The 26,898-nt window shown below is 35.8% G+C and overlaps 2 protein-coding genes across 3 annotated transcripts in view; one reads left to right on the top strand and one right to left on the bottom strand.

The window, feature by feature from the left end:
- Window positions 1-665: 665 nt before the first annotated feature.
- Window positions 666-25,151, bottom strand: LOC127876894 (N-acetylglucosamine-6-phosphate deacetylase-like). Of its 2 annotated transcripts, XR_008048140.1 has the most exons (11): window positions 25,029-25,151; window positions 21,058-21,278; window positions 20,671-20,807; window positions 18,894-18,948; window positions 18,318-18,530; window positions 17,389-17,477; window positions 16,957-17,101; window positions 16,404-16,533; window positions 7,761-7,807; window positions 3,878-5,280; window positions 666-3,578 (listed from the first exon to the last, which is right to left on the bottom strand). XR_008048140.1 is itself a non-coding variant. In XM_052422401.1 (10 exons), exons 2-10 carry the CDS (start codon window positions 21,263-21,265, stop codon window positions 5,087-5,089), a joined length of 1,218 nt encoding a protein of 405 aa, XP_052278361.1. In that variant the 5' UTR covers window positions 21,266-21,278; window positions 25,029-25,151; the 3' UTR covers window positions 666-5,086. The 2 variants fall into 2 exon arrangements, 1 of the variants encoding a protein (XP_052278361.1); XM_052422401.1 differs by having other exon boundaries at window positions 666-5,280.
- LOC127876893 (protein phosphatase methylesterase 1-like) overlaps window positions 25,026-26,898 on the top strand; it is a 28,827-nt gene continuing 26,954 nt past the window's right edge. Inside the window, exon 1 of the mRNA XM_052422400.1 lies at window positions 25,026-25,150. Within this exon, the coding sequence (XP_052278360.1) occupies window positions 25,077-25,150 (74 nt within the window). The 5' untranslated portion in view covers window positions 25,026-25,076. The remainder of the gene's footprint in view (window positions 25,151-26,898) is intronic.

Raw genomic sequence — 26,898 nt, forward strand, 5'->3', positions numbered from 1 at the left:
CGAATTTTGAAGGCCTTTACAAACAGTTTGGATCCAGATGAGACGCCACAGAACGTGGCGTCTCATCTGGATCCAAACTGTTTGCTATTCTGATAGTATTTTTTGAAAAAAATCGAAGAAATGCTAATTTAAGAAATTCAGCAGACGACATTTTAGCAGACGATAAATTTCACAGCATGCAAAGGGTTAATGAAAAATGTGGTCTTTGGACTGGCTACAAGGTTTTTATAGGACTTGATCTGGTGATCTAGTTTTTGTATCCAAGTGACCCAGATTCCAACTCAGCCTAGATATTGTAAAGATAAACATACTGACCAAGTTTTTTTTACATGTATATCAAACTTTGATCATAAATGTGGCTTCTAGTGTTGTAACAAGCTAAGAGTTGACGCACGCCATACGCTTCACACTGCAGGCTGCAGGACGACCAACATAGGGTGATCACTATAGCTCACCTTAAGAACTTTGTGCTCAGGCGTGCTTTACATCGGAACTTGATTTCTCACAAGGCCATATAGAATGATTAATACTGTTGACATGTAATTCTGACCTGAAATAAAGTATTGGCTTCAATTAAATCTTTTAAGTCACCAAATGTAAATGAAATAATTATACATGTAAACCTTCATATGTCTTGTTAGAAAGCAAATAAGTAATATGGTGCAAATAGTAAAAATATATATTTATTTTGCATGACATACATTAATAAACATTTATCATATCTACATGTTGTTTTACTTATATTAGCTTCGATAAATGATAAATGAAAATCAATAATAACATATTAACAAAACCAAAGATATATCAATAACAGTTAGTTAATAGATCCCTGGCAAAACAACAAATCACTAAGTTTTCATATAAAGGACTAGGACACACACATTATATAACCTTTCACCAGATATTTCTACCCTTCTACTTTGTGTACAGAACTGCTTAATATCACATGATGCATTGGAATGGTTACATATGGTAATAAATGAACATACAACATAGCCTTTCAATCTATTCAGTTTCTTAAAATGGTGTTCACTGCACTTCCAATATGTACATAATTAAATTCAGACCAACTAGCTTTGTTAATTATCTCAATCTGGGTTCAAGAGTACACTGCCACTCTTTTAACCAAGTAACTTGGTAGGCATTCTTCTTAAGTTATAAGGCAGTTTACCCCTAACAACAGTATGTGCACTTGTTATTTGATGCCTTTATGTAGTGTATAAGGCATTATCAGTGATTTAATTGATTATTTTCATAGTTTTATTGTGAAATGACATTGCTTTTTTACTTAATGACATCATTATTCCAGTGAAATAATATCTTGTGATCACCAAAAATAAATATTCTCACTCATAGGCTGTGCAAATCATGAAAATGTTAAATCCCTGATCACTTGTGAATTAAAATTGATATTCTAACAAACCAACAAATATCCTTTATGTACTGGATGACCGTTTATAGATTGACAAAGTTACCAGAGAAAAATTGTAAGCAGATTCTACTGAGTCTGACCACTGCTTTTTGACTTAAATACTCACTATGACTATGCAGAATTAAAACAAACACATTTAAAATATTTTTCATACTCAAACAACTATAAATGTCTACACACCATCATACTTGATTAAAGAATACATGTAATTCATTTGCAAACACAAAAACAAACACAATAGATTTGTGTCCTACATGAAAGGTGACTTTACTTGGAAAAACATTTGAAGAGCTGGTGTTCTAGAATTGTATTTGAAAACAGACATATATTGTTAACAAAAATCTCAACTAAGATTTAATAGGAAAATTTTTCAGATGTATAAGGGTGTTTCAATGTGCAGACTTGCTATTTAATTGAAACTGACTCAATTTCAACTGACTCTGATTCATTCAAACAGAAATCTTAATTGCTTTACAGAACATGATTTGAAAATGTCATGACAACCAGTCTCTTCCAGACAGAACAGCAATATTTAAAACAAGAGGGCCAAGATGGCCCTAGTTCGCTCACCCGAGAGGAGTCGGTTCATTCAATCTTGACCTAACGTCAAACTTGACCTAGATATTGTCCAGACAAACATTCTGGTCGAGTTTCATCATTATTGAACCAGAACTCTGGCGTTTGGAGTGTTTTTGTTATTGTAAGAATTGACCTGGTGACAAATATTTTGAGTTGACCCCTCTTACCAAACATCAAACTTTGTTTACAACAAGAGATGTGTTTGTCAGAAAACGCAATACCCCCTAATGCGCCGCTTTGATTTTTTTTACCTTTGACCTTGAAGGATGACCTTGACCTTTCACCACTCAAAATGTGCAGCTCCACAAGAAGTAAGTAAGAGATTGAATGGAGAAATGATTTTTTTTTATTATTTTTTTGACCTTTGACCTTGAAGGATGACCTTGACCTTTCACCACTCAAAATGTGCAGCTCCACGAGATACACATTCATGCCAAATATATAGTTGCTGTGTTCAATATTAAACAAGTGCTGTTTGTAAAACATGCAGGTCCCCTATATGGGCTGTCAGTTGTAGTGGTAGCCATTGTGTGATTACGTTTTTTGTCACTGTGACCTTACCCTTTGACCTAGGGACCTGAAAATCAATAGGGGTCATCTGCCAGTCATGATCAATGTACCTATGAAGTTTCATGATCCTAGGCGTAAGCATTCATGAGTTATCATATGGAAACTATTTTACTCTTTCGAGTCACTGTTACCTTAACCTTTGACCTAGTGACCTGAAAATCAATAGGGGTCATCTGCCAGTCATGATCAATGTACCTATGAAGTTTCATTGATCCTAGGCTTAAGTATTGTTGAGTTATCATCCGAAAACCATTGAACTATTTCAAGTCACTGTGACCTTGACCTTTGACCTAGTGACCTCAAAATCAATAGGGGTCATCTGCCAGTCATGATCGATGCACCTATGAAGTTTCATGCACCTTGGCGTAAGCGTTCTTGAGTTATCATCCGGTAACCATCTGGTGGGGACGGAGACCCCATGACACCAGTACACAATATAATCTGCAAATGTGGTCCTAAACTGCATCCAAGAACGAGTCACTGTGACCTTGACCGTTGACCTAGTGACCTCAAAATCAATAGGGGTCATCTGCCAGTCATGATCAATGTACCTATGAAGTTTCATGATCCTAGGTGTAAGCGTTCTTGAGTTATCATCCGGAAACCATCTGGTGGGGACGGAGACCCCACCACAACAGTACATAATATAATCTGCAAATGTGGTCCTAAACTGCATCCAAGAACGAGTCACTGTGGCCTTGACCTAGTGACCTCAATATCAATAGGGGTCATCTGCCAGTCATGATCAATGTACCTATGAAGTTTCATGATCCTAGGCATAAGTGTTCTTGAGTTATCATCCGGAAACCATATGGTGGGAACGGAGACCCCACCACGACAGTACATAATGACCTCTATTGCCTACACAAGGTTTTTCTATTATTTGACCTAATGACCTAGTTTTTGACCCCAGATGACCCAAATACAATCCCATTCCAGATTTCATCAAGATAAACATTCTGACCAAATTTCAAAAAGATTGGCTGAAAACTGTGACCTCTATTGTCTTCACAAGGTTTTTCTATTATTTGACCTAGTGACCTAGTTTTTGACCCCAGATGACCCAAATGCAATCCCAACACTGATCATTAAGATAAACATTCTGACCAAATTTCATTACAATTGGATGAAAACTGTGACCTCTATTGTCTACACAAGGTTTTTACAAGGTTTTTCTATTATTTGACCTAGTGACCTAGTTTTTGACCCAAGATGACCCAAATACAATCCCAAGCCAGACTTCATCAAGATAAACATTCTGACCAAATTTCAAAAAGATTGGCTGAAAACTGTGACCTCTATTGTCTACACAAGGTTTTTCTATTATTTGACCTAGTGACCTAGTTTTTGACCCCAGATGACCCAAATACAATCCCAACCCAGATTTCATCAAGATAAACATTCTGACCAATTTTCATTAAGATTGGATGGAAACTGTGACCTCTACTGTCTACACAAACAAATTGTTGATGGAGAAATGCATGCACACACGCACGCACAACTGACGCTGGACATCACACGGTCACATAAGCACACCATGTCACTTCGTGACAGGTGAGCTAAAAAGTCACTGAACCACTAATGCCACAAGGCATGATTTCCATTTTGAAATCAGCAACACTGCAAATGACTTTTGAACACATAAATATTAATTGCTATAAAACAAGAGATTGCCAAGCAATATGGTCCCCTACCGATGAAACTCCACCATTGTCAGTAAAAAATTATATACTTTTTACATTTGCTGCCATAGCAACCACAATTTTTGAAGTAGGAACAAAATGAATTGACGTGCATTATCTCCATATTGCCATCTGTCCGTATTTCAAGTTTCATAAAAAAATATGAAGAACTTTTTCAGGAGAACAGGATCCAGAAAAATGTGACGGACTGACAGACAGATAGACAGACTGACACAAAGAGCGCAAACGATAAGTCCCCTCAGGTTTCACCAGTAGGGGACAATACACAGGTGCCTTGATTTCAAAATATGGTAAAATCTTAGTTATTTGAAGTTCAATATTGGCAACCTATAAAACATAGAGCGCAGCATGATGTCATCCCTATTACCTGGAATGATCAGTTAACACACATATTTAACAACAAACAACATTAACACTATCAATAAACAATAGCCAGTTCTATAAAAACGAACACTTTCTTGACACCACAGGAGTGATACATGCCAGCTGTAAAAAAAATATACCGGTAACAGTATAAAAAACTTCACAAATGTATTTATATATTTACTGAGAAACACATAAGCTTTATTATTTTATTCAACATAACTAAGTCCTTTTTTAAATACAGCAATATCTGTACATTATCTTTCTTTCTTTTTTTTACAGATATTGCGATTTTCATTTGTTTAATGGAAGTTAAATCAAAACTTGATGTTTTTTCTGACAGAATATTATTTATTTCCAGTTGACAAGAAAACCATGATCCCTGACCATGTGATGTTTGACAAAAATAGTGAGCATCACACACATATTTCCCAGCCACTCACAGACCGGGCACATTGCCACTGTCCCACACTTTGTTTCCTGCAATGTATGTGGCCAGGACGTTCAAGTCCTGGTTCAGGAGGAGGAAGTCTGCATCTGTGTCGTAGTCCAGGGTGCCCTTGCTGCCTGCGATACCCAGGGCCTGGGCGGGATGCAGAGAGGCTGCCTCCAGGGCAAACTCTGGGCCACAGTCTGCAATCACACAACTACAGAATTTGATCCGCGCTCTGTGAAAACAGGGCTTAATGCATGTGCCTAAAGTGTCGTCCCAGAATAGCATATGCAGTACCCACTTTCTGCTTTTATGGTATTTTTTGTTTTAAGGAAGTCTCTTGTTAGCAAACAACAGTTTAGGTGGACAATGTCGTCCCTGATAAGTCTTTGCATACTGCTGGGATGGCACTTTATGTGCATGCATAAGGCCCCATTTTCCTAAAGTGATGCTCATTTATATGTTGGAATATAACTCTATATAAAGAGGCATCCTTTAGATCTGATAAAATAATTTATTCCCCAGATTCATTATTTGGGGACAACTTTTTTATAGAGAGTTTTTTTCTTCATTTTTTGGATAATGGGTTTCAAATTTGTCAATTTGGTCCTAATTTGAATTGGTTTGCAAATTAAATGCCAAGTCATTGTGATAAACAGCTACCAAGAAATTATAATGGCCCCAGGTACATATTGATAACAAACATGCATGTTATATATATATCATCCAAATCTGTTAATAGCTTTATTATAGCTCTTTGTCATGTCCCGAATTACTAGTATTGCCTGGGGCAAAGAACTGTGTGGAATGTGACCTGCTTCTTTTTTAAGGATTTATAATTCTATATCCACACATACTACACAACTGAGCTGATAAACAACTGATGATTCTATACATGCAGACACATTTAGGGGAAATTAAAATTGGTAGAGTAAATAAATAATATGTTTTATGTATTATTTGTCCGGAGTGTGATTAATCGGTGGATAAGGGGTTTTCCATAGATTCAATAGACCAAGGGTTTATTTCTGAGAATTGAGTGAATTCGTTTAAAAAACAAAGGTAAGGGTGTGTGGATATACAATCAATTCCGTCGTATATTTCATAAGAGGCCCAAAAATCTAATTTTTTAAACCTTTCCTCACATTACACTGGGGTATTACATACTAACATATTGAACTGGTATTTTTTTGTAACGAGTGATGTAATTGACTTTTGTTTTCGAATCTTCATAAAGAGCAGTCTTGAAAATATGTTGGTCATTTGATTGCTTATTGGGTGTTACTACTGTTACAAACACATTAAAATTTAAATGACTAGAAACAACCTTAGAAAAGAAATACGAAAGAAATTCCAAATCAGAATGGTTAAGGAGGATAAACTGCCCTGTTAAGGTGAACCATCTTACTAGTTCATTTTGAAAAAAAAAACAATTAACAATTGATGTCCTGGTAAAAAGACCTTCATTTAACACTGAACAAATGTTGACCCTTTTTGCAAAATTAAAAACATTGAGCAAAGATGAAAGGTTGCCAGGATTGTTCACAAGGTTAGGCATTGGCATAAAAAATGACAAGCATAAGTTAATACATCAAACTGAATACAGCTGAAATTGCATCCTTTAATAGAATGTAAAGTGAAACAAAGTTATTAGAAACATAGCTTGTAAATTTCATCTGGATATTTTTTTTAAAGAAGTTTGTCACCTTCTTGTTCAAAATCAGTTAAAAGAATATTCCTCCCATCATACTTTTCCTTAATCACACCCTGATTATTTTGTAATACGTTATAACTATTATTATCTTGCTTTTCAATATTGGAACAGCAAATAATTGATTTATCATAAGGATGAAAATAACTTAGTATTTATGGTAGGTAATAAAACAAGCAAATTCGTTGAATTGATATCCCCTGCAAATATGCTTCTGGACACAAAAGTGTTATATTTGACACTCAAAACAGCATTTTTTCAAGATACAAATGGCCATAACTCCTTTATTATCCAATGGTGTACAATGCCATTTGGTGTGCATCATCCTCTTATCCATATATATACTCATACCAAGTTTCAATGAAATCCACCGAAGCACTTCCAAGATATGGCTCAGGACACAAAAAAGCATTTTTCCAAGATACAAAGGGCCATAACTCTGTTATTAACAAATGGTGTACAATGCCATTAGGCGTGCATCATCCTCTTATATATATATATATATATATATATATATATATATATATATATATATACTCATACCAAGTTTCATTGAAATCCGCCAAAGCACTTCCAAGATATGGCTCCGGACACAAAAGTGCCAGACGGATGGAAAGACGGACGGAAAGACGGAGGGAAAGACGGACGGACAACACAAAAACAATATCCCTCCCCCTATGGCGGGGGATAATTATTGTGAAGTACAGCACAGTGTTCAAGAACATTTTCCTTACAGATACAAAAGTACAACTCAATTCCAAATAGGCATGATTTTCTAACAAGTAAAATGGAATCCACAAAAATACTATTAAGGTAATTCTGATATGAACTACAATGGAATTAGAAATCTTCGGTGATCTGTATGAACTGATATGAAGACAGATACCTCTTATCTTACAAATAAGAAGTTCTATGTAGAATCTGACTAATGACAATTCAATTTTAAAAGTGTAAAAAGGGAGACTTTACCTGCATTTTTCAGAAGATTTCTTACACAGTAGTCCATCTTGGCAATGCTGAAATACAGAGAAATACAATAAGATACGCTTTTTCCCCACAAAGGGAACTACTGAATATTATTTGCAGTAATGTTATCTAGTATGGTAAGGTAATTATGATGGTATAATGCATACATGCCATAATGTGTTTAATAATGTTTCATAATCTTCATGGAATTTTAGGAACATATTTACATATGAGCAATGGAAAACTGGCCTTCATACATGTTCTATATTATATGTCATCCCAGACAAGCCTATGATGTGTGATGATAATTTTCACCTAGACTAGATTTTAGTTTAGAAGAGACTTAATTTAAATGCAAAAATTTAATAAAAAGCAGAAAGATGTGTCCCTGATTAACCAGTGTTGACTCACAGCTAAAATAGGGTGACACTTTATGCACATTTATTAAGGGTGACACTTTATGCACATTTATTAAGGGTGACACTTTATGCACATTTATTAAGGGTGACACTGTATGCACATTTATTAAGGGTGACACTTTATGCACATTTATTAAGGGTGACACTTTATGCACATTTATTAAGGGTGACACTTTATGCACATTTATTAAGGGTGACACTTTATGCACATTTATTAAGGATGACACTTTATGCACATTTATAAAGGGTGACACTTTATGCACATTTATTAAGGGTGACACTTTATGCACATTTATTAAGGGTGACACTTTATGCACATTTATTAAGGGTGACACTTTATGCACATTTATTAAGGGTGACACTTTATGCACATTTATTAAGGGTGACACTTTATGCACATTTATTAAGGGTGACACTGTATGCACATTTATTAAGGGTGACACTTTATGCACATTTATTAAGGGTGACACTTTATGCACATTTATTAAGGGTGACACTTTATGCACATTTATTAAGGGTGACACTTTATGCACATTTATTAAGGGTGACACTGTATGCACATTTATTAAGGGTGACACTTTATGCACATTTATTAAGGGTGACACTTTATGCACATTTATTAAGGGTGACACTTTATGCACATTTATAAAGGGTGACACTTTATGCACATTTATTAAGGGTGACACTTTATGCACATTTATTAAGGGTGACACTTTATGCACATTTATTAAGGGTGACACTTTATGCACATTTATTATGCCTGGTTTTCCAAGACCGTGACTCAGACATAAAAATATTTTTGGAGATATGTCATACTTCAATTAATAGCAAAAACATGTAATTCAAAAGTGAAATTCAAGCCTTTCTTGCTGAATAATATATTTATATAATTATAGGTGCTAACTAATTTACTGGCAAAAGCCTTTTTTATGTATTTTTAATAATAGTATTATTGTTTCAAAAATAAAGTAATGCATAAAAAAAATTCAATTTTCAAACGAGTAACATGTTCCTAGCTTAAAGATCTAGCATCTTATCATTTTGTGTGTTTTCTAGCCGCAGGAATTTAAAGCTGGTTTGGTGGCTGGGGTATAGTGGATATGGTGTCTGCTTAGTAACTGGAAGGTCTCTGTATTGATCCCTTAAGTGTGAGCGTTCTTAAGATCACCCTTAAGAAACTAAGTACTGCTCATTGTTGGTTCGGGTACTACTTAAATGTACCTGGGGTACTCTTAAGTATACTTAAATGTACACCTGGTACAGAAAATTTACTGAAATGTACCCGGGAATTCTTACGCTAAAGAAGTCATTGTCTCTCTTGGGTAAGCCGCTAGCAGAAGCATGTAAATGACATTCGTACATATATTCAGTACATAGATCTATATAAAAAGGTGGGTGATATTGTGTGGAGATACAAAACGCTTCACATCATTTATTTGCACATAAAATAATAGTTACACAATCAGTAATACTAAAACACTGTCATCAACTTACAAGAATATTTACGTATATGAAATTCCAAAGTGATTTTATCTTTTGCACAAACTGTGGAATCAATAAAGTAAATTTTATAACCTTTTACAAAATTAACTAAAAATGGCACTGCAGAGGCCAACGCATATCCCCACGCCGCATGTTTGACCCAGGTGCACCCCAGGGTTGGTAATGGGGCCATGGGTGGGTGTGGTCTACAGTATGTGGGCGGGGCGTCCCAGGGTTGGTTATGGGGCTATGCATAGTTGAGATTGACAGTATTGTCATAAGAGAGGTTCAGTATCAATTTTAAGTGAATCTGTGTTGAAATGAAGAAATTATGGTAAAAGGCAATTTTGGGAGGGTGTGGCCTATGTGGGGGGGGCGCCCCAGGGTTGGTATAGGGGCCATGCATAGTTGAGATTTACAGTATTGTCATAAGAGAGGTTCAGTATCAATTTGAAGTGAATCGGTGTAGAAATGAAGAAATTATAGTAAAAGGCAATTTTGGGTGGGTGTGGTCTATGTGGGCTGGGCGCCCCAGGGTTGGTATTGGGGCCATGCATAGTTGAGATTGACCGTATGGTCATAAGAGAAGTTCGGTATCAATTAGAAGTGAATCAATGTAGAAATGAAGAAATTATAGTAAAAGGCAATTTTGGTGGGCGTGGTCAAAGTGGGCAGGGCGCCCCAGGGTTGGTAATGGGGCCATGCATAGTTGAGATTGACTGTATTGTCATAAAAGATGTTCAATATCAATTTTAAGTAAATCAGTGTAGAAATGAAGAAGTTAATGTACAAGAGGGCCTGAAAGGCCCAAAGTCGCTCACCTGAGATAACAAGATATTATTGGGACAAATCTTCTGACCAAGTTTCATGAAGACCGGAAAATAAATGTGGCCCCTAGAGTGTTAACAAAGTTTTACTATAGCCATATAAGGAAAAATGCCCCGCCCCCTGGCAGCCATGTTTTTCAACAAACCAGCATCATTTTTTAACTCGTCCAAGATATTATCGGGATGAATCTTCTTACCAAGTTTCATGATGATCGGACAGTAAATGTGGCCTCTAGAATGTTAACAAAATTTTACTATAGCCATATAAGGAAAAATGACCCGCCCTTTGGAAGCCATTTTTTTTTCGAGCAAACATAATTATTTTCGAACTCATCCAAGATATCATTGAGACCAATCTTCTGACCAAATTTCATGAAGATTGGACACTAAATGTGGCCTCTAAAGTGTTAACAAGGTTATACTATAGCCATATCTAGCCATATAAGGAAAAATGCCCCGCTCCTTGTGGCCAAGTTTTTAAAGCAACCAAAACCATTTTCGAACTCATCCAAGATATCATTGGGACAAATCTTCTGACCAAGTTTCATGATGATCGGAAAATAAATGTGACCTCTAGAGTGTTAACAAGGTTTTACTATAGCCATATAAGGAAAATAGCCCCGCCCCTGTGGTGCCCATGTTTTTCAACCAACCGGCATCATTTTAAACTCGTCCAAGATATTATTAGGATGAATCTTCTGACCAAGTTTAATGAAGATCGGACTATAAATGTGGCCTCTAGAGTGTTAACAAGATTTTACTATAGCCTTATATAGCCATATAAGGAAAAATGCCATGTTTTTCATTCAAATGTAACCATTTTCGAATTAATCCAAAATATCATTAAGACAAATCTTCTGACCATATTTAATCAAGATTGGACAATAAATGTGGCATCTAGAGTTTTAACAAGGTTTTACTATAGCCATTTAAGGAAAAATGCCCCGCCCCCTGGCATTCATGTTTCTCAACCAACCGGCATCATTTTCGAACATATCCAAGATAATATTGGGATGAATCTTCTGACCAAGTGCATTTAGATTGGACAATAAATGTGGCCTCTAGAGTGTTAACAAGATTATACTATAGCCATATATAGCCATATAAGGAAAAATGCCCCGCCCCTTGGCAGCCATGCTTTTCAAGCAAAGGTTACCATTTTTGAACTCATCCAAGATATCAGTGGGACAGATCTTCTGAGCAAGTTTCATGAAGATCAGAAAATAAATGTGGCCTCTAGAGTGTTAACAAGGTTTTACAATAGCCATATAAGAAAAAATGCCCCGCCCCCTAGCGGCCATGTTTTTCAACCAACTGGCATCATTTTCGAACTTGTCCAAGATATAATTGGGATGAATCTTCTGACCAAGTTTTATGAAGATCAGACAATAAATGTGGCCTCTAGAGTGTTAACAAGATTTGACTATAGCCATATATAGCCATATAAGGAAAAATGCCCCGCCCTTTGGCAGCCATGTTTTTCAAGCAAACGTTACCATTTTCGAACTCATCCAAGATATCATTGAAACCAATCTTCTGACCAAATTTTATGAAAATTGGTCAATAAATGATGCCTCTAGAGAGTTAACAAGGCAAATGTTGACGCTGCACAACGCACAACCGACAACGGACAAAAAGCGATCACAAAAGCTCACCATGAGCACGTTGTGCTCAGGTGAGCTAAAAATAACATACAAAATGAGTGAAATCTCTGACCTGGCCCCACCCCAACCCCCATCACTTTTGACCCAGGGGTCAGATCAAAATTCCAAATACCGTAATTACTCTATGTTTTCGGACACTAAGATTTTGGACACCCCAATTTTTAGCAAAAATGATTATTTTTCGTGACTCTAGCTTTTCGGACACAGGAGTTTTCGTCCATAATTAATGTATCTAAGTTTTCAGACAGTATCTTTTACTGCGCTATTTTACCAAATTTCGGTCCTGTTTTTGATATCTCATGACACTTCGATCATGGGGTTTTACAACCAAATTAACATCATAAAACATGGCAGGTGCATGCATAAGGGAAACAGACCATTACATTTGCGTTATTTGGTAAATAACCTTATTAACCGGTATTAATCACTGGTTTCGCCCGATAGCATAAGCGTTATGACAATTACCAGGGGTAGTGCCAATTAACAGTTCATTTGTATACCGCAATGTTACTTCCGGTACCCCTTCTCAGTAAAATAACTGTGACAAATACTAAACGCTTCAAAGTGTGATGCACCCTATTGCACGTTTTACTAACAAAGGAAGGTGTTAGACAACAACTATCGGAAATGAACAAACAAAGAATTTATAGTTTGCAGTTTTATTTCGTTAATTACAGGTTCATACTAACGAGTATCGGTACATCACATGCTCATCTTTGAACTCGTTGGTCAAAGTACAACCTTGTAACTTTCTGTCAAATAAATTAAGCATTTCAAATTATTTAAAATGCAAAGCAAACATATATAACTGTAATTTATACAATACGGCATGGTATTTTACAAGCGCGTGCTATTACCGGTAGTCGCTGATACAATTTACGCTATTTTCGGACATTTCAATTTTCAACTCTAAGTTTTTGGACACCTGTATTTTGTGAATATTTTTCGTATCTAAGTTTTCGGACCCGAAAAAAAATATAAAAAATTTAAGTGTCCGAAAACATAGAGTAATTACGGTAGTGCAAGGTCGCACATATGCCCATATATACCATGTGTGTAAGTTTCAAGGTTCTAGTGCTTATAGTGTAGAAGGAGATAGTGGCCAGGACGGATGGACGGAAGATGGAGATAACCACAATATCCCCACTTTTTCGTGGGGATAACCATGCTGATTTTGTACTAGCGCATTAAACATTTTTCATGGAACAACAAGTAAAAACAACTTTATTAATTACACAATAGAAAGGAAATCATATTAATGGCATTATGCACTAACTAAACAAGCTATTTGCTACTGTTTAGAATTACACTTTCTTACTAAAAATGATCACAACAGGTACTTAGTTCTTTTACATACTTGTGGTAAGTTTTGTATTACTAGTTTGACATTTACTGGCAGACACTTGTCGATATACAGACTAAATTTGCAAGGGAACCTTCATATTTCTTCAGCAACATTGCCTTCAAATTGTTAATTAAACAACCCTTTGACAATGTTTGCACATCTGATCTTATAATGCCATTGCTGATTTTTGTTTATAGATATACAGATATTGACTTTTCAAAGTTCTATAAAAGTTTGCACAGGTTCCATCCAAGTAAACTAACAGAACCAATAAACAATAAGATCACCACAGCAAATAACTGTGTGTATAGCTTGGAAACATCGATAGTTCAGGAATCCCTGATTTTTTATTTCTGGACACCAAAACTGTCAGTTTTGCTCAATAGAATGGCTGGAGTTGTGTGATGCGGCAGCCCAGCTCTTGCCTTAGCAAACAGCTTCTAAAAACGGAAAACCAACTTAAGGTAGTGCACCTCTAATGGGCACATATCCAAATATAATCTAATTAATTATTTTCTTAATCAGCATCATTTCACTGAACTACATGCAAATTTGTAGGTAGGCTTTCCATGCTTTTTAAAAAAATATACCGATTTTTTCAAAACCACCCCCACGCTCGGCTTTTGTCCAGTTTATTTTCACCCCTGGGGTATATAAAAGTTCCATAATTCATTCAAATTTCCAAATATGGGCATGCAGTTGGTGTGTACAGATGCTGTAAAGGTGTTTAAAGTTTAAACAAGATGAAATAAGTATTCTTTTACAGACATTTATTTTTTACAAATTTTTATCTATGGAAGAGCACCATGAAATGTAAGTGATTTCATCCAAGTAAAAATTGGGTCGGTTAAAAACAAAGTGTCATAAAATTCAAAATAGTATCATTTAAGTCATATTTTAAACTTAGTTTTTATAGAAACACTATATACAGCAAAAATACCAAGAACTAGACAGATTTACCGTTTACTTTTTGAAATAAAAATAAAAATGCAACATGCATGGTTCGTATTTTCAACAGTAAATCACCCAATTTCGCCATAACGTTGTTTTAATTTTAATAATTGAAAAATGTGCATAAAAATTGCAACATATTTAACAATAAATATAGCTTATATGCCATATTAAATCAAATCACGTTAGAAAATAAATAAAACGCGTCGCAAAAAAGTATACGTCGTCGGCAGGATTCGAACCTGCGCGGGAATATCCCAAAAGATTTCTAGTCTATCGCCTTAACCACTAGGCTACGGCACCTAATAGAAGGCTCTTCAACCTTCGAAGAAATCGCGGGAAATCATTAGAGGTGCACTACCTTAAATCTTAAAATTTGATAAATGATGCAGACAATTTCTAAAAGTCCTGTTGTTGGTTTTTTCATTTCGAATCTGGAAGATTTGTTATGAAAAAATTAGATTTTGTGGTTTTAGGCCTAAACTTTATATAGTGATATGAAACCTTTCGGGATATCGGCCAAGTGCGAGCAGACAAGAAGTAAATACGTTGAAAATAAGCTAAAAGACTTTAAAATTAAATCGGAATATCGTTAAATTTTGTGAATAAATGTATTTCTGATGGATAACAACCACAACTTACCAGAATATTGCTCATGATCCCACGTAAAACTGCTGTCTGAGAGCGAATGGAAAATGCGTCACGAATTCTGACAAGTTAACAGTAGGGTGTCGTTATTGAAATACCGCGAGAATACTGCGAGAATATAGATGCCAACTATAATGTGTAAAACAAATAAATTTTTTGACAAGCGTTTGTGATTTGTCAGGATAATAATAACAATAAGATATCGAAAAGATCAAAGCAAATTAATTCGAAAGAAATCCAAGATTCAGGCAAAACATGTTAGACGGGTTATATTTACCGAAATTATGTTTGGTAAAGACTGTCACTATATGTCGTGAACCAGTCTATGAGACAGAAAATGAAGAAGATGAGTATTCAGGGGAGATAATTGTGTAATCTTAATACTGAAACGGTCTTATGTAGCGGAGAAAAACATATACTGCGAGAATATTAAGTGCGATTCGCTACACAATTATGATGTCATTTATATCCTTTTTCCTGAGGTATGTTTTTACATGTGATTTAGCATATGATTTGTTCTAGGTCATAAATAGCATCGCTAAAATATATGTCGTGTGGCAAATTTTTTTGAGATGCATCCCTAGGTGTAATTTAATGTCTAAATTTCCATATGTTTGAACGGTCAACGCCCGCTTTGCGGGCTTTTGCCAGTATAAAGTTAATTAATAAAATTGTCATTTATTAGTTGAATTCATATTGGCTTTGTTTTTGAGCTTCTGACAGCCGTATTGACCTTCGACCTGCGGCCTCAGGCCAATACGGCTGTCTTCAGCTCAATAACAAAGCCAATATGAATTCAACTAATTAATAACATTATATTATAAATTAACCCGTCTTGCAAGTGTCCCCTCAACTTTGATACATATACCGGGTATACATTTGTACATAAATTAAATACTTAAGTAAGCCTTTACAATTTTTTTTTTATAAAAACGACACCTATGTGTCAAGCATCCATTCAAAGACAATAAATTGATGTAATTATAAAATTAGCGATCTATATGCATTAAAAAGACATGTATCTAGAAGAGGAAAGCACTGCTAAATTTAACCCTTAACCACATAGATACGTATTTTGACGCATTTTTAGTCCCTCAGAAGGTTTAATTTAATTAAAGACCTTTCTTACTGGATTCAAGTTTTAAAGGCTTCATTCCCAACCCTTAGATACTGATGAGCTGCAACCAGCATAAAACCCGAACAGACTGCGAGTTACTCACTGGCTGTTCTGGTTTTATGCTGGTTGCAAAAGCCATTTTCACTTTGCTTCTGAGTGGCAAAGGGTTGACTGGAGGTGGAGCTAACACTACCTTCCACATAGGGTATTTGTGCCAGCAATGGTTGCCCGTTTGCCCTGGATTTCTATGCTCTGGTTACCAAGGTGATGCTTTCCTGTCGGCAGTCCCATTGCTGATATGGCGTCCGTGATCAGAATCATCCCTTCAAATTATCAAGATGAACTATTGAACATCTTCACGTTGAACAGTCATGCAGTCATCAAAATTAATTAAGAGATACGGTAGACAAATTAGCAACTTCCTACATGAAATTAAGAATGTGAGTAAGTTTGATTCAAAATGTACCAAAGCAGTGTTTAATGACTTGGGCTAATTTTAAGAAGTGCTAACATGCTAACAATTACAAGACTTTATGCATATTAATTTGGAAAGGCTCTATAATTTTGGATTATAATTTTGTATGTGATAACTTGCCTATAGGTCATTTTGCATTTTAAGTTACACTTCTTTGGTATGAATATCAAACAATTGTGTTTAATCTTAACCTGATGTCTTTTAATCAGATTGTTAAATATGGGTCATGTTGTGTATTCACAAGAACTTCAACTGCCAAAATAGTTCTAACCTTTGGGGTGGACCCTGTATGCTATTCTCAAAGCAGAGGGGTGTGTGTGGATGCCGTCTGCAATGAGTCCATAGAACACGGTTCGCTCTGTGGGTATCTGGTTGCTGGTCAGCAGGCCAATGAGACAGGGATCACGATGATGGAACTAAACATTAAACATCTCAAAGAGTGACGTGATGTTGCTTTCATTTTTGATTAAGAAATAAAATATTAGTCGTATGTTTTTTTATAAGATCAAAAGATACATTCATAGAATATTTTTATATTGGTAATATTTTACAAGGTCATGTTGTTAAGCATTAAATTATTTCCCAGCGTCTTGATAAATACTGAGCGAGTCTGTTTCATACCAGTAAAAGAGTATAATTACAAAATACCTAAATAAGTTCAATGATTACGGAATACAATTACTATAACAGAGCGTTTACTTACTGGCAGCATTGCATTAAACAGGTGGGTGATCATGTTGGCACCCTGTTGTATGGCTGTTTCTCCAGTAACCAAATTCGCCCCACTGTGCCCTAATTTATGAATATCGTACACCTTTAGGTGATATTTATTAAGTGTTGTATATTGAATCTCATGAACAAAAAGCATTTCAATGTCTGAATCTAAAATAATGCTGTTGTATTCTTTTTCATGACACTAAAATAAAACCTCTGCATTCCACTTTGCATGGCTAAATTCAAGGCCTTTTCATTCCATTTCATTTTGTTTAACAATTATCAAAACATTAAGGTCATTTTTACTGTGAAAAATTAATTGAGATCAAGAAGATAAAGTAGAGTTAAAAGCACACAGTTTTGGGACTTTATAATCAATATTAAAAAAAAAATTGCCATAAGTCTGCCAAAACTGGTCCCAGTGTAAAAATTTCAACTGTGAAAGATCTAACAAAAAGTTAAAAAGTAGTTTAAACACCAGTGTTGGAAAGTACATGCTTACATACGGATAGTCTGGCAAGTGCAGTTCTAAATGCCTCCAACTTTGTTGACGCATAAACGTTATAAGAACATGAGCTGTGTTTGTGAAACACAATGCCCCCTACTGTGCTTTGAAACCGCATGGCAGCTATTTTAAAAACAAGGTTATATTTTGAATGTAAAGGTCACAGTGACCTTGACCTTTACCTAGTGACCTCAAACCATGTTTGATTGTAGATCTCAATGAGATGCATGCACATGTGAAGTTTAAAGAACAAAGACCCCAGAGTTTTCATTTTATGAGCAAGGTTAAAGCTTTGGGACAGACACACACATACAATGACAGACAGACAGACAGGCCAAAAACAATATACCCCCTGATCATTCGATCTGGGGGCCAAAAAATATATAGCTATCAAACAATGAGACATATTGTACCAATTGAAACTTTGATTCCTCTGTTGAACAGCTCATTGATGACTTCTGAACATCGTTCTAGCTCCGGTGCAATGGTTACTATGGCAACATTATCAAAATTATGGCAGTACATTTCCTCTACATCTCTGAAACCATTCTTGAAGTCTTTGATGTTTGCCTCATTGTGAGCCCCCTTCTTTTCCTTGCTTATGAATGGACCTTCTAAATGTAAACCTACAAATAGTGATAATAGAAGTACTAACATTAATCTATGCTATTTGTTATTTGTAATACATATACTAAATGGCTTAACACCTGCCATTAATGTAATTGTCCTTACCTGTCTGATTGCTTAACATGAGGATTTTGAAATGTATTCAAATGCTTAAGTTCAACAAACAAAATCCAGACCTTGTTAAGCTGGTTGAACCAACTTTTGTTTGTTTTAACTTTATAACAAGAATCATAACTGTCAAATAATTATAATCAACATACATGTAGTAGGGTGTATTTAGTTGAATGAAACTCTTCAGACAGAGACTCATGTACATAAAAACTTGTCTATATCATGACAATTTACAAATCAGAAACATTTACCCAAAATTCCAGCACCATCAGAACTGCCATTTTGTTTCTTTACAAAAGGCACAATCTGAAGTAAAACAATGTCATGAACTTCACATTATGGAAAATAAAATACAAGCATGAGTACATGAATGCCTTCTAATTGGAGATACGTTTGTCATTATGTGACTTTCTTTAATAGCACATTCACAAACCCATGAGAACTTGACCTCCGACCGTTAACTGGTTGATCTCAAAATCCAAATGTTCTTCCTTTACTCCTGAGTAACTAGCATACTTATTTGGATGATCATAGATAAGTGTTCTCTCATCATCCACAAGAAGAACAAGATGTGTTTGTGAAACACAATGTCCCCCTATATGATGTTTGACCTTGAAGGATGACCTTGACCTTGTGAAGGATGACCTTGACCTTTCACCACTCAAAATGTGCAGCTCCATGAGATACACATGCATGCCAAATATCAAGTTGCTATCTTCATTATTACAAAAGTATTCATAAAATAAGTGATTTGGGCCCCATATATTTGACCTCTGACCTTGAAGGATGAACTTGACCTTTCACCACTCAAAATGTGCAGCTCCATGAGATGCACATGCGTGCCAAATATCAAGTTGCTATCTTCAATATTGCAAAAGTATTTATAAAATAAGCGATTTGGGCCACATATATTAGACCTCTGACCTTGAATGATGACCTTGACCATTCACCACTCAAAATGTGCAGCTCCATGAGATACACATGCATGCCAAATATCAAGTTGCTATCTTAAATATTGCAAAAGTATTCATAAAATGAGCGATTTTGGTCACATATATTTGACCTCTGACCTTGAAGGATGACCTTGACCTTGAACTTTCACCACTCAAAATGTGCAGCTTCATGAGATACACATGCTTGCCAAATATGAAGTTGCTATCTTCAATATAACAAAAGTTATTGCAAAATGTTAAAGTTGGCGAACAGACCAACAGACAGACCAACAGACAGACCAACAGACAGGGCAAAAACAATATGTCCCCCACTACTATAGTAGGGGACATAAAAATTGTCAATAAAACAAAGTTTTATTTTACAAGCCCCACTGACATTTACCATTTTCCTTCTGAACTGAAAGTTTGAGCTTCTATTTCTTTTCTACCAATTTACCAGCATACTTATTTGGATGATCATAGGTCATAGCTTTCTCTAGATATCATAAGGATATACTAGTAGATATCATACAGAAACAAAATTCATGTTAAAGCCTTTGTGACCTTGACCTCTGCTTATATTCATCTCAAAATTCATAGTTGTCTTTTCTTAAAAAGTAACACAATAACAATTTGGAAGATCAAAGGTCAAAGCATTCTGGAGATATCGTGTGCAGAAACAATGTTACAAGCTCTTCTGATATTGAATAATTGACTTTTAAGTCTCTTTCTTTCCTCCCACAAAACAATTAAACCTATTTAAATGTATGTTGGTTTATAAATTTTCAAGATAATCATAAATTAATTATGTTACAAGCCATTTGACCTATTGACCACAAAATCCACCGGCATCTTGCATTCATATTTTATCTTAAGAATATCAACTCACATGGTTGCAGGTCAAAGTGTTCTCTAGATACAGCATGGAATGCATCAATGATGATTCTTGGTAAACTTACAAAAACTTCTTGTCTGCATAAAATAAAGGCGCCAACACAAAACTTCTTCTGATATATCCGCAGAAATACTAGTTAATTTTGACTTCTCTAAATTAAACTTATATCAGGTATGATACAATAGAACACAACTCAAATACCTTCTTATACATTTCCCTAGAACTTGTCACCAGGGTAGGACAGAATGACGTCACCCCAAACTCCAGAAGACTCTTCGCAACAAATTTAACATCTTCAACGATGTCATCTGTCTCTGAGAAATCTCTACCAAACCCACCTGAAGAATTAGGCACTAGTTGGAATCTTTCAAGTGCTTTTGTTTGGATTTTTCATTTTTAACATTATTTAAATCATATCAAGGGGGCAATTTAACGTAGTAGCGAAAATTATGAATAATATATATTATTTTTTGTTCAGAGTGAGATTAAGGGCAATGGATTGGGCTGTCAAACCATTTTCAATGGTACATTTTTAAGCAGATTAACAAAAACATCTGACAGGGCCCTCAAAATAAAGCAAAATAATACCATTTATTTGTACGTCAATGTATCCGGGGGCAATAATGCTTCCGTGGCAGTTGATCTGAATGTCAGCCTTCTTTTTCTCAACATAAAAGAGCTTCTCAGGATTTATTATCTTCCCGTCTCTCACCCACAGGTCTTCTTTCTGCAGTTTGTGGTCTCTTAGTATGACACAGTTTCTGTACTGGTAAATAAAGCCCTCTCGGCCTGGCATTTTGATTGTTCAACTGAAAAATATGTTTTCTTATGTTTCATATTTCTCAAAAAATGTTTGCACACGATGTCAAAGAACAGTTAACTTTTTTTGAGGTCACAGTGACCTTGTCCTTTGACCTAGTGACCCAAAAATGGGTGTGGCATGTAGAACTAATCAAGGTGCAACTACATATGAAGTTTGAAAGTTGTAGGTGGAAGCACTTTGATTTTAGAGCCTATGTTAAAGTTTGATATTAGAGGTCACAGTGACCTTGACCTTTGACCTAGTGACCCAAAAATGGGTGTGGCGTGTAGATCTCATCAAGGTGCATCTACATATGAAGTTTCAAAGTTGTAGGTGGAAGCACTTTGATTTTAGAGCCAATGTTAAGGTTTTAGCACGACGCCTATGGCGGACGGTGGATGGCGGACCAGCTGGCTATGACAATAGCTTGGGTTTTCTCCAAAAACAGCCTCGCAAAAAAATCACAATTCTCATAAAAGGTTAAAATTCCAACAAGGGAATCCAGTTTGCAGGAATGAATAGTATTTGTTCTAATATGTTTTTATTTGTAAGCAACAATTTTTTTCCCACTTGGGCGAAGAAATGGTACCAGTTCAATTGGAAAATAAAATAGCCAAAAAAAAAATAATTTTAGGAAAACTCGCCATGTGAAATCCTCAAATTGGGAAATTGGTGTATTTTATTTTCTGCTAACAAATACTTAAAATTTTATAATTAAGTGTTGTCAAGTTGTCAATATTTTATTGACTTATGTTCAAGCCAAAGAGTTGCGCTGATATTAATTAAATGTTGCATTTTATTTACCAAACAAGAGTGCCGAACTGTCACAAGATACACCCGTTTGAAGGTTTTGGAAAACTTGATAACTTTACCATGACCCATATATGAACTTGACCTACATATCATCTAGACACAACTTCTGACCAAATTTGGTGAAGATCAGATGAAAGCTACTTCAATTAGAGAGCAGACACCATGCTTAATGCTTGAAAGGCACTAAGTGACCTCGTGACCTAGTTCTTGACCCAGCATGAAGCATATTCGAACTTGACCTAGATATTGTCTAGACACAACTTCTGACCAAATTTGGCGAGGATCGGATGAAAACTACTTCAATTAGAGAGCAGACACCATGCTAAATGCTTGAAATGCACTAAGTGACCCTGTGACCTAGTTTTTGACCCAGCATGACCAATATTCGAACTTGACCTAGATATTGTCTAGATACAACTTCTGACCAAGTTTGGTGAAGATCGGATGAAAACTACTCCAATTAGAGAGCGGGCACAATGCTAAATGCTTGAAATGCACTAAGTGACCCTGTGACCTAGTTTTTAACCCGGCATGGCCCTTATTCAAACTTGACCTAGATATTGTCTAGATAAAACTTCTGACCAAGTTTGGTGAAGATTGGATGAAAACTATTTGAATCAGAGAGCGGACACTGCTGTGGACACCGCCCGCCCTCCCACCCGCCCGCCGCCAAGGTGAAACTATAATACGTCACGTTTCTTAAAAACGGGCGTATAAAAAAGGCAAGCTTTGTTTGGAAACATTCAATTTAGATTTTTTCAGACGGCAATTGGACAATTGGAAGTTTTTCCCTTATTGGGAAAGTGCCTTTTTTCAGTACTTTATAAAGACAGGAAAAAAATCGCTTGTTAGGGAATAAGGATTGCTTGAAGAGATAGTATGCATTCCAATGTGATTGATTTGTTAGGGAATCAGAGTTGCTGAAAGATAGTATGTGTTTGAATTTGTTTTATTAATTATGGAATTGGGTTTGCTTGGATAGAGATAGTATGCGTTTTAATGTGTTGGGTATGAAAGGGAATCTGGTTTAACGGAAGAGTAGTATGTAGTATTCGTTCTAAGGTGTTCTATCTATTATGGAATTCAGTTTGCTGGAAGAGATAGTATTCTTTCTAATGCGTTCTATCTGTTAGGAAATCCAGTTTGCTGGAAGAGAATCTGAGATAGTATTGTTCTTATGTGTTCAATTTGTTATGGAATCCTGTTTGCTGGAAGAGATATTTTTGCTTGTTAATTGAACTATAGAATCGTCTGCATGTGCCTGTAGTCAGCAATGTCTTTCTAATATCTAGCTGAATAGCCCAAACAATTTCTTATTTTAGAATAAAAATACTGACATATTTTCACTTTTGGTGTGGTCTTTATTTTTTGAATGGGGAGGGGGGGGGGGGGGGGCAGAGTAACCAGAGGAAACCCAGCTGTACTATATGGTGACCACCACCCAAATTCACATGCTTCTGAGAACGGGCATTGAACCCAGAAAGCCTAAGCTGCTTGCCTGGTACTGACCACTACTCTAACCGGAAATTCATGAACTTCATGTGCATGTTTTTTGAAGGCCTTTATTAGCCAGAAGTGTGGACCCAAACATTGCTCATGCACTCCTTCTTATCAACTTTAATACTAGACTCACAAAAGTTGGGACGAATTTTGAATTATAGCTGCAATTTCAAGCTACTGAACGATTTTTCAATTTAGGTGTTCATGGAAGAAACCCCACAAGGACCACCAACATAACTCAAATGCTGCTAGGAAAGGTCCCCTAGGTGTGAAGCGAGTGAACCAAGCGAGAGCTAGCGGGACAGCCAACGCATGAACTTGGTATGTGTATTTTGAAATTTATTAGGTCCTTTCTAAGCCAGTGGCTACTGTACATTACGTGTAGATCCCAATTGTGCCCCAACACTCCTCGACTCACGAAAGTTGGGAAAATTTTTTAATAAAAGCTGCAATTTCCAGCTATTTGTAAACATTTTTAATTTTTGCTGTGGTCTTGTGTTGCAGGGGGTAGACAGAGTACCCACCTGTCTACCAACCAAACTCACAAGGTGCCGGGATCGGGAATTGAACCCAGGTCGCCTATGTGAGAAGCCAGCGTACCAACCACTGCGCTAGCCGGACAGCCGCATGAACTTCGAAATACACATATTTTTTTTTATCAGTGTAGTGAAATAAGGTCACTTCCAACACTTGCTAATGCATTGGGGTCTCCCCGCATGAGTTCAATCCCCGGCCTGAGCTCAGTATTTTCACATTAATGGCGACAAGGCAAAATGAACTGTGAATGCAGGAATGGGTCTGAGCTGTTTAATGGTTAGTTTAAACCTATTTATTTTAGCTCGCTTGCATCGAAAGCCTTAGGCTTATATAAACGCTCTCGAGTCCGTTTCCTGGGCCTAGAACCAGTACTTGGTGTCTTTGAGGGAGATCTAAAGAATGCTCCCACGGTGGGGATCAAACCCGTGACCTTCAGGTCGCTAGGCGAACACCATATCCATTACATCACGGCGACCTTGACTTGTTTAATGGTTTCTGGGAGGGCCATGCGGATGCAAAACATGCTGTAGCGGGTGTGTCTAGGCCTTCAAACATTAAAAGGGGGAGGAGTGTAGTGAAATAAGGTCACTTCCAACCAGCCTTGCTGTCCGGCTAGCTCTTTAACGACGTGGTTAAAGTGTCTGACTACCACTCAAGAGGTCGTGGGTTCAATTCCCGGCTTGAGCTCAGTATTTTGACATTATCAGTATCCGAATATGCTATCCAAATAATTATGCGTACTTTGTTGCATGAATTATCAGATTGATTTGAAATAATGCACTGCGACATTCCAATGGGATGATAGTTTGATTAAAAATTAAATACTTAAACTACATTTTATAATACAAAAATATAACATTTAGCAGTAATTTCGTTCTAGAACAGTTGAACTTATATGTTTACATACCAATTTCGGACACTCTTCGAGGGGAAGTAATTCAATTTCAACAACAAAATGTCACTTCTTCATAAACAAGCTTTAAAACAGCGAGTTGGGGGTTTGCCACCAATGCCACCGCCAGGTGTAGGGTAAGGCATTGTAGTATTCTCTTTTGCTCATTCATATATTCTGTGACTATTGATAGTTCCAAGTTTTGAGTTCACAGTAAAACAAAATTGGCAAATGAAGCCTAGCTTGTTCTTCATTTACCAAAGCTAGATTGCATTGAAAGCCTAATGCTTTTGGAATGTTCTTGAGTACATTTCCTGGGTAAATCAGTATTCTGTGTCTTTATGGGAGATCTGAAGAGCACTCCCACAGTGGGGATCAAACCCAGGAAGACACTATATCCACTACACCGTGGCGCCTTTTGTTCTTGGTCTCCTTCTGAACTTATGGGTCGTGCTAAAAGGCGGATGAAAGAGCGGATGATATAGCGTATATAGTAAAGAGCGGATGATATAGACAAAGAAGGATTATCGGAAAGAGCGGATGATATGAACAAAGAAGGAAACAGCGGATGATATAGCGTATATAGTAAAGAGCGGATGATATATACAAAGAAGGGATTTGCGTATATATAAATAATTATTAAATAATAATAAATTAATTAATTAATAATAATAATTAATTAATAATAATTAATTATATAAATAATTATTAAATCTGCGGACATTATGAATCAGCGGATAATATATACAAATAAGGAAAAGAGCGGATTTGCGGATATATAAATAATTATTAAATAATTATTAATTAATTAATTAATAATAATAATTAATTAATATTAATTAATTATATAAATAAATATTTGAAAGTAAATATTAAGTTATTTAAGTTTAAATATAAAGCACAATAGTATTTTTAGGCGACTGAATATATATGTATTTAGTAAATAATAACTTCGTTAGATATTGACTTAATTTTTTTATCAAAAAGCAGAATACTATTCAATTTCTCTCTAAATATACATGAGGTAGTTTGCCAACAAAATGAATATGTTGCCCAGCTCTTGCCACGTAGAGGCCACCTCTTGTAAGAGCCAAATTTTGAAAAAAAATAGGCCGAAATCGTCACTTATATAAACAATAAATTTAATTTGAGTAGAACATTTTTTATGTTGATTCTCTTTTTTAATTTTGTCATCATTTTCAACATTAGAGATCTCGGCGTTGCCTAAAATACTATTTAATTCACCTTTAATCAAATCAATCATTTTATCAGGATGACAGACATTTTTAGGAAGTATAACAGTGTCAGGATCTAATTTCGCGTACAAGCAATTCGATTTTAACGTCCACTCACTTTCATCACAGAACGCACGAATTAGTTCTGATAACATATTGCCCTGCATGTAGTACAAGTACAGAACTATTTGGTCGATTGCCTTTTCCTTGTAATCAATTAATCTTTTTAACATGGCATTGAGACTTTCACTTACATTATTTGTAATTCCGGAATACGGATTATATATATCTCTTTCTAACAGAATCCAACGTGCTGAATAGTTTACAATTGCAGATAAAATACAGTCATCAAAATATTTCAGAAACGCTTCGCTCCAGTTTATTTTTAGCTCATCTAAAGTTTCATCAAACATTGTTCGGTTCTCACATTGCAATAAAGTTCGGATATTTGCCTCATACACCTTTCTATCGTCGATTGTACCGCCGTGTTTTAAAACCCAAAATTTCACGTCATTGAGTATGTGAATCCAGCAGTTCACGACTTTTGCGTTTTCTAATTTTGTTTCAAATGCACCTACTATTGCCTGCTCTCGGTCTGTTACAATCGTTACATGTTTTGAATCTAAATTTGGTATTTGTTGTTTTAAAAT

The sequence above is a fragment of the Dreissena polymorpha genome, chromosome 4 (assembly GCF_020536995.1).
Source record: "Dreissena polymorpha isolate Duluth1 chromosome 4, UMN_Dpol_1.0, whole genome shotgun sequence".
Taxonomy (NCBI): domain Eukaryota; kingdom Metazoa; phylum Mollusca; class Bivalvia; order Myida; family Dreissenidae; genus Dreissena; species Dreissena polymorpha.

Excerpts from the sequence above, each read along its gene's own strand:
- LOC127876894 (XM_052422401.1), bottom strand. The coding sequence starts at position 21,265 with ATGCCAGGCCGAGAGGGCTTTATTTACCAGTACAGAAACTGTGTCATA. Across the intron at positions 16,534-16,956 it reads ATACAGGGTCCACCCCAAAG|GGATGATTCTGATCACGGAC; the intron begins GTTAGAACTATT and ends GATAATTTGAAG. Across the intron at positions 5,281-7,760 it reads AAATCTTCTGAAAAATGCAG|ACTGTGGCCCAGAGTTTGCC; the intron begins GTAAAGTCTCCC and ends GTGTGATTGCAG.